Source organism: Sorghum bicolor, chromosome 10 (assembly GCF_000003195.3).
Source record: "Sorghum bicolor cultivar BTx623 chromosome 10, Sorghum_bicolor_NCBIv3, whole genome shotgun sequence".
Classification (NCBI taxonomy): Eukaryota; Viridiplantae; Streptophyta; class Magnoliopsida; order Poales; family Poaceae; genus Sorghum; species Sorghum bicolor.
Genome location: NC_012879.2, coordinates 41,349,223 through 41,358,354, shown reverse-complemented (window position 1 = coordinate 41,358,354; position 9,132 = coordinate 41,349,223). Strand labels below are relative to the sequence as shown.

The window sequence follows — 9,132 nt, the reverse complement described above, 5'->3', positions numbered from 1 at the left end:
GTTCTTTGTTTTATTGTTCTTTGGTTTATGAGTTTACTTTAATCTCTTCCGGTTGAGTTTAGAGTAATCATTGCTAGCGTAAACGTGGTGTTTGGGCTAGGGTACTCATAGATATCCCCTGACTAGCTGGACCGCGGTAGTAGCGAGGAACGTGACATTTCCAAGTTACCTTTGTAGCCCACATCCCGTTAGCAGGATCGGTAGGGTTTATAGGTGCGGGTCGAACATCCTTTGTGGTGTCTAGATTCCGTGAGGCTTCCCAATAGAACAGTAGATCATCCTTGCCAAGGTTAGAATGAGAGTGCGGTTGTAGTCTTCTCTATACATCGCTCACATCGAATCCCATTGTTTGTAGCCTAAAGGGTAGTAGCAATCGATTTGGTTAGTCAGATGCACGCTTTCTCCCAGTGGTAAAAATATAAATGCGATACTCTAGATTACCTCCCGGGTGAAGTGCTCACCGATATCCATGCACTTGCGGATTATTTCCTGATGGCGTTACCAAATATCAACAAGCCTCCTCTAAAAATACATCTTCAGCGGTGGCTTGCTTTGCAGGGCACTATAGAGGCATCCCTGCCCAAAAAGTCTTTGGTTCCTAAAAGTCGATTACATAGTAATGCATTATATTACATATAAAAAATTGCATGGATTTTGTCTCTAATAGACTGCATGCCTCAGCGATCAATTCTTTGTGGTCATCTTGAGCTTTCTAAGAGCAACTCCAAGAGATTCTCTATATCATTCCTAAATGCTAGGAATAGAGATTTTGGTGAAAAACTATACTCCAATAGCTTATCTAAATGGTTATCCAAATATAACCATCTTCTATTCTACATTTTTCGCTAATTGAAGATAGAAGACAAGAATGGCTCTATGGAGTGTGCATGAGATAAGAAAATATTTTAAAGAGTGAAAAGATATAGAAAGAGAATTTTTATGCAAGTGACTCTCTAAATAATGATGATTACTCATGAAAGATGAAGGCGATAGTATTTTCAAATTGTTAAGATAAATATATTTAATAAACTAGCAACACAAAGAAAAAAACAGAGAAGCCTAGAAGATATATCAGAAGACCCAAACAAATGCAATAACTCAAAATATCATTTTGCAAAAGTGTTAAGTCATTAAAAACTTCATTAAATATGACATGACATTGGAGAAATAACGTGCCTATTAGTGGTAGATGTTTGTTTTGACAACCATAGAGAGTGCTAGTTGTACAATTGTCACTGTTAAAATATATAAGCCAGGAATTAACTACCAAAAATAATCATTAAAAGTTCAAATCATGGGTTCAACTATGACACTTGCACAATCTTATGGATCTATTTTTCAGCTAAGCAAAAGTTGTTGGGATCTATGTGGTGTGTGTGTGTGAGAAGTTGTGAACGAGGTACCTTGGCCTGATCCTCGGTTACATGTTTATAAGCACAGGGAAAAAAAGCCCCCTGGTGGTGGCATGTTACAGAGTTTATTGTACAACAGCTCAAGGCTAAAAACAAGGAGAACCAAACATACAAGTACAATGTATCTAGACTATAACTACCGTCCTAGATACAAGATCAGATCATAACAAACCATTTTATCTAACATTCCCCCTCAATCTCAGCCACCAACATGGTTGAGATTGGCACGGAATCTTTTAATCTTGGCAGCGATTAAAAGATTTGCATAAGTTCCATAGGGCTAGTAGACACACTACTAGATCTAGGATAGGGTAACTGATGATGTTTGCCTTGTTGACAGGCATCACACACATTATTGTTTGAATCACTAACAAAAGGAAGACAGTGACGACTTAGGATCTGCTGGACTACATGAGGATTTGCATGACCTAGTCTATGATGCCACTGGGACCGAGAGGGCTTGAACACACCAAGCCCTAGTTTATTTGATGATGCCGTGAAGGGGTAGAGGCCTCCTTCACACCTGCCTCTGTGGAGGATTCTCTTCGTCTGTTGTTCCTTAATAAGAAAATTATTAGGCTGAAACTCAAGGAAGGCATCATTATCTCTCGCAAGTTTATTGACAGAAATAAGGCTTTTGCTAGCATTTAGAACATGGAGGATATTTTTAGATGGATTGAACTAGTAGGGGAATACAAAGTGCTATGACCAATAGATTTAATCTCCATACCTGTTCCGTTAGCTGCATGCACTTGATCACCACCGGTGTATCTGTCATGGACAGTCAGCTTGTCTAGGTCATTGGTGATGTGGTCGATGGCGCCGGAGTCCATATACCAGTTGGAGTCCACACCGTACGATGTCGTGGATGCAGAAGACGCCGACTTGGATGGAGGACCATTGTACGACTGATCAAATCTTTTGAAGCATCTCAACACAGTGTGTCCCTCTTTCCCACAGAGTTGATAGAACACGCCCTGCTGAAAGAAGGAACCCTGGCCACGCCCACCATTACCGTGTCTAGGGTTGTCGCGGCCGCTGCGGTTTTGACCACCGCCGCCACCACCATGGCCACGTGAGGGAGAGTCGCCACCACGCCCTCCTTTGGATATCATGTTGGCAGAGGATTGATTCCCCCTGCCTCGTAGATCCATCATCTGCTCGAAACTCACGAGTTGCATGAACAGTTCTCCAACCGAGATGGGATTAGCATGTGCTGCCACTGCTGACACCATGGGATCAAACGGTTCATCTAAACCGGTCATGATGTACGATATGAGTTCTTCATCTTCAATCTTCTTACCAGCCGACATCATCTCGTTAGCCAGCCCTTTCATCTTGCCGAAGTACTCGGCAATAATGGAGGACCCTTTGGACGTGGTCGCTAGAGCCATCCGCGTGGCAATGATCCGCGCCCTTGATTGTGCAGCGAAGAGTCCTTCTATGGCAGCCCACGCACCGGCCGCCGTCACCTCAATATTCACATGCCCGAGGATCTCTTTAGAGAGAGATGTCCGCAGGTAGCTCAGAACCTGCTGATCCTTTGCCATCCAGACATCATAGTCCGGATTTGGGGTAGGTTCCTTCGTGTCGCTGTCTCCCTTGACTACTAGGAACTCCGCAGGGGGTGTGGCCGTCGGCTGATGAAACTGGCGGCCTGAGCCCCTTTGATTGCTGAGGAAACTTGTGCCCGCCAGGATTGGTAATTGCTCCTGGTGAGCTTTTCGGTTACTGGGATGAAGGCTAGTCCTAGCGAGATAGGTGAGAGAGAGGAGGAAGAGGGGCCAACATGGTTGCGTTCCGTAAGGAGAACAGCTCCGATTACCATGTGAGAAGTTGTGAACGAGGTACCTTGGTCTGGTCCTCGGTTATATGTTTATAAGCACAGGGAAAAGCCCCCTGGTGGTGGCATGTTATAGAGTTTGTTGTAAAACAGCTCAAGGCTAAAAACAAGGAGAACCAAGCATACAAGTACAATGTATCTAGACTAAGATCAGATCATAACAAACCATTTTATCTAACCGTGTGAATAAGGCCTATGTAATTTGATTGAAACACCTATATCTATATCTACATAGGCAGCATTTCAGGCTATTTTTTTGGTCCATTCTTTTTTTGTCTATCTCTCTTTAACTACTGAATAATAGAGAGTCTTTTTGCTTATGTCCGAACTTATATATATGGTTAATTACTATCTGCGAGTTCAAATAAGGGTATACAATATTTATTTTTCTATTCCTTCTCTGCCCAACCGGAGTCATGCCTATACTAGTTTTCCTTTTTCCTCTTCTTTCCCGTTTCCTATTCATTGCCGTATCTATGGCGATTTTTCCTTTTTCCTTTTTTCTCCGATCTCTTTCTGTTTTCTTGTTTTTATTCCTTTTGCCTCTGTTTTTCTTCATATGTTGTGTTTCAGTTTGTTTTTTAGTCTTTTCTTGAGTTTATGTTTTCTCTTTTTGCATCTTTTTGTCATTTTTCTCCATGTTATTTTTTCCATTTAGTTTTATCCAAATTTCCACCGTTCTAACTTTTATTTTTACATGGATATTAAAAATAAATAAGAGAACTAATATTATGGTTCTTTGAACTCTTGACCTTTTTCTAAGAAAAATAAAGATATTCAATAATACAATTTTGTTGATTAGGAAAAAAGTTATTCTATTGTAACCTGTTTAGCTTTTTGTCTAACCACAATATGTTCTAGAACTGTTATTATACTATAGGTACTTTAGTGGCTGATAGTTGTTGTGCACCAGGAAATTGGTTGATTTAGCAGTTTTCAGGGTCCAAAATCAGTGAGAAAATATACATGTAACTGCACACAACATACATCTACATAACATGTGATAGCTTTCAAATAAATAAGTCAAAACAAAATTTAAATGTTGGCACAGAAGGATATATATACTTCCTCTGTCTTAAGATGTTTGATTTTTTAACTCTAAGTTTAACCACTCGTCTTATTCAAAATGTGTATGTAAAAACCTAGATTTTTTAAGCATATAGATGCTCTCATAACTCTTTTTTCTCTACGAGTCAGTTATGTGAAGCGTAGCTAAAGAAAAAACATACCCTTCCGTGGCCGGTCCTGGTCTCCGAAAATGTCGCCACTCCGCATGTCTTGTCGCCTCGCAATTTCCTCCAAACCATGCAACCATCTCTCTCCCTTTCTCTCGATCAACGGGCTCGTGAGTGTGGAACGTGCGATCAGCTTGCAGCCGTGGGGAGGCGCATGGCACCGCATAGCTAGCTAGGGAACGGGCACCCACATGCATGTCGTCGTCCTGGTCATCGGCGTCGAAGACACCCGTCAATTCAACGAGGCGGCCGTCGAGCGGGCGCCTCCCGAGTATCTCCAACGACGTAGACGTTGAGGACGAGCCGGAGTTCACCTCCACCATGTCCGGTGGCGGCAGCGACTATGCCAACTACACTGTCCTCATGCCGCCCACCCCTGACAACCAGCCGTATAGCGGCGGAGGCGGAGCGCCGTCCTCTGCGTCCGCTGGTGGTACCAGGCCGGACGATCTGCCGTTGCCGCCGTATGGCCCTTCGGCGTCCTCTAAGCTCGTCAACCGGCGTGGTGTTGCCGGCGCGGACGACGGCGTGGGGCCCGGCAGCGGCAAGATGGACCGGCGGCTGTCCACGGCGCGCGTGCCGGCGCCGTCCAAGTCGCTGCTTGTGCGGAGCCAGACCGGGGACTTCGACCACAACCGGTGGCTGTTCGAGACCAAGGGAACGTACGGCATCGGGAACGCGTACTGGCCGCAGGACAGCAACGCGTATGGCGTCGACGAGGACGGCGGCGTGGGCAGCGCTCCCGTCAAGATGGAGGACCTCGTTGACAAGCCGTGGAAGCCACTCAGCCGAAAGGTGGCCATCCCTCCCGGCATTCTTAGCCCCTACAGGTTTGGTCGTATCCTCAGTCAAATCAATGGCGCGGAATGGAAGCCGTTGCTCCTGTTTTTTCATGGATAGATCCGCGCTGCAGGCTGCTGGTGCTGGTGCGGTTCATCTCGTTGTTCCTGTTCCTGATCTGGCGTGTGACGAACCCCAACCTGGACGCGCTATGGCTGTGGGGGATCTCCATCGTGTGCGAATTCTGGTTCGCCTTCTCGTGGCTGCTGGACCAGATGCCAAAGCTGAATCCCATCAACCGTGCCGTCGACCTCAGCGCGCTCCGGGAGAAGTTCGAGTCGGTGACGCCGTCCAACCCCACCGGCCGGTCCGACCTCCCCGGGCTCGACGTCTTCATCTCCACTGCCGACCCCTACAAGGAGCCGCCCCTCACCACGGCCAACTCGCTGCTCTCCATCCTCGGCACGGAGTACCCCGTGGAGAAGCTCTTCGTCTACATCTCGGACGACGGCGGCGCGCTGCTTACCTTCGAAGCCATGGCGGAGGCCTGCGAGTTCGCCAAGGTTTGGGTGCCCTTCTGCCGCAAGCACTCGATCGAGCCACGCAACCCGGACGCGTACTTCAACCAGAAGGGCGACCCCACCAAGGGCAAGAAGCGGCCAGACTTTGTCAAGGACCGCCGGTGGATTAAGCGCGAGTACGACGAGTTCAAGGTCCGCATCAACGGCCTCGCCGACCTCATCCGCCGGCGTGCCAACGCAATGAATGCTCGCGAGCGTAAGATCGCCCGCGACAAGGCTGCCGCCGCCTCCTCTGATGCCCCAGTCGCCGACGCCCCCACCGTCAAGGCCACCTGGATGGCGGACGGCACCCACTGGCCCGGCACCTGGCTCGACTCCGCCCCTGACCACGCCAAGGGCGACCATGCAAGCATCGTGCAGGTACAGTGTCAGCAAAACTGTACTATTATTATTGTGTGTTGTATGGGCGGGCGGCAGGCCATCATGTCCAGTGTCGTTCAAACCTTTTACACACAGCGCAGCCTCGATATACGATCTCTTGATTTTTGAACTGTCGATGATCAGGTGATGATCAAGAACCCGCACTACGACGTGGTGCACGGCGACGCCGGGTCGCACCCGTACTTGGACTTCACCGGCGTGGACGTGCGCATCCCGATGTTCGTGTACCTCTCGCGGGAGAAGCGTCCGGGGTACGACCACAACAAGAAGGCGGGCGCCATGAACGCCATGGTGCGCGCGTCGGCGATCCTCTCCAATGGGCCCTTCATGCTCAACTTCGACTGCGACCACTACATCTACAACTGCATGGCCATCCGCGAGGCCATGTGCTACATGCTCGACCGTGGCGGTGACCGCATATGCTACATCCAGTTCCCGCAGCGCTTCGAGGGCATCGACCCCTCCGACCGCTACGCCAACCACAACACCGTCTTCTTCGACGGCAACATGCGCGCGCTCGACGGCCTACAGGGCCCCATGTACGTCGGCACCGGCTGCCTCTTCCGGCGGTACGCCGTCTACGCCTTCAACCCGCCGCGCACCAACGAGTACCGCGGCATCTACGGCCAGGTCAAGGTGCCCATCGACCCGCACGGTCACTCTGCACCCGGCGCCGCCGAGGAGCTCCGCCCGCTGTCGGAGCACCCGGACCACGAGGCGCCGCAGCGGTTCGGCAAGTCCAAGATGTTCATCGAGACCATCGCCGTCGCCGAGTACCAGGGCCGGCCGCTGCAGGACCACCCGTCGGTCCAGAACGGGCGGCCGCCTGGCGCGCTGCTGATGCCGCGCCCGCCGCTGGACGCGGCCACCGTGGCGGAGTCCGTGTCTGTGATCTCGTGCTGGTACGAGGACGGCACCGAGTGGGGACTGCGAGTGGGGTGGATCTACGGCTCGGTGACGGAGGACGTGGTGACCGGGTACCGCATGCACAACCGCGGGTGGCGCTCCGTGTACTGCATCACCCGGCGCGACGCGTTCCGCGGCACGGCACCCATCAACCTCACCGACCGGCTCCACCAGGTCCTCCGGTGGGCGACGGGGTCGGTGGAGATCTTCTTCTCCAAGAACAACGCGCTGCTGGCGTCCCAGCGGCTCAAGTTCCTGCAGCGCTTATCGTACCTCAACGTCGGCATCTACCCGTTCACCTCACTCTTCCTCATCATGTACTGCCTCCTGCCGGCGCTGTCCCTCTTCTCCGGCCAGTTCATCGTGGCGACGCTGGACCCGACATTCCTGTGCTACCTCCTGCTCATCACCATCACGCTGATGCTGCTGTGCCTGCTGGAGGTGAAGTGGTCCGGTATCGGCCTGGAGGAGTGGTGGCGCAACGAGCAGTTCTGGGTGATCGGCGGCACGTCGGCGCACCTGGCCGCGGTGCTGCAGGGCTTGCTGAAGGTGATCGCGGGCATCGAGATCTCCTTCACGCTGACGGCCAAGGCGGCGGCGGAGGACGACGATGACCCCTTCGCGGAGCTGTACCTCGTGAAGTGGACGTCGCTCTTTATCCCACCGTTGGCAGTGATCGGGATCAACATCATCGCGCTCGTCGTCGGCGTGTCCCGCACCGTGTACGCGGAGATCCCGCAGTACAGCAAGCTGCTGGGCGGCGGCTTCTTCAGCTTCTGGGTGCTGGCGCACTACTACCCGTTCGCCAAGGGGCTCATGGGCCGCCGCGGACGCACACCGACCCTCGTCTACGTCTGGGCGGGGCTCATCTCCATCACCGTCTCCCTGCTCTGGATCACCATCAGCCCGCCCGACGACAGGATCACCCAGGGCGGCATCGAGGTGTGATCATCCAAGCTTCACAAGACACAGGAGGGCCAATCAATGAGAGAGATTACTAAAGAAAGCATAACTGAAATTCTCTGGATGATCTGACTAGCTTTTGTACTGTTGCGTCATTTGTTCAACGACCTAGGATGCAAGTATGTACTACCACTACTTAATTACTGAAACATATGTCGTACGAACCAAGTAGTGTCTGTGTTAATCAAGGATGTTAGCTAGGCAAGAGTCCATTCTGTACCTATAGAGGCCTAGTGTACCAATAAACAGATAGTTTGATGGACACTAACTGTTCAAGGATTTTGGTGAAATTACCCCATTTCTCCAATGAAACTGTAACTGATTGACGCATAAACTAAGTCCTTGTACGATTCAACTAGCGGAAATGATAAACACATCTGCTGCGTGCCTGCAAGAGCTCGTCTAAAAGCAGAGTCCAAATTCCTCGAGATGACTAAAAGTCAATGGCAGTCCCTAAAGTTATCTGAAGGTGTCATGTATGTCTCTAAAATCATAAAATTTATTTTTAGCTAATTGAAGTGATCTGGCGGGGCTTTGCTCGCCTGCACGCAGGCCCGGCACCGTGGATGCAGCGGGGAGTCCTCAGCTAGGTGAGACGGTCTCGATTTCCACTAGGGAAATCCCCACGTTCAAAGTATCTCTCTCTACTATAATGGAATACTTAAATTATACTTAGTCCACCCAGTAAAACGTCCCCGCTGAAAGTCTTCAACCATTGTGTACCCAGAAAAGTACACACAGGAATTTGTCTACATCAAAATCAAGGGCTAATAAAACATATCTATCAAAATCGATGGCCACGACTGGATGTGGGAAGCCAAGCTTCTCACGCAGGGCTTCAAATGTGTGACACCACACCTCTGCCCCGCACGCGCTCCGCCCCCACTCCCTCCGCGGCGAGAGATCGAGTCCCCCAGAAAAAGAAAATAAACACAAAAAACTCGCAGCCCAGAAGTCAAAAACGCGAAGCGAGGTCGGGATACGGTGTCGGGGACTCCACTCCACGTGCAGGAGCACCCGTGCCTAGGGTT

General features: G+C 50.4%; 1 protein-coding gene across 1 annotated transcript; it reads left to right on the top strand.

The window, feature by feature from the left end:
- LOC8073046 (cellulose synthase-like protein D5) lies at positions 4,515–8,394 on the top strand. Its single transcript, XM_002438384.2, has 3 exons — positions 4,515–5,320; positions 5,404–6,211; positions 6,356–8,394. The coding sequence occupies exons 1-3, from the start codon at positions 4,686–4,688 to the stop codon at positions 8,084–8,086; spliced, it is 3,174 nt and encodes a 1,057-aa protein (XP_002438429.1). The 5' UTR covers positions 4,515–4,685; the 3' UTR covers positions 8,087–8,394.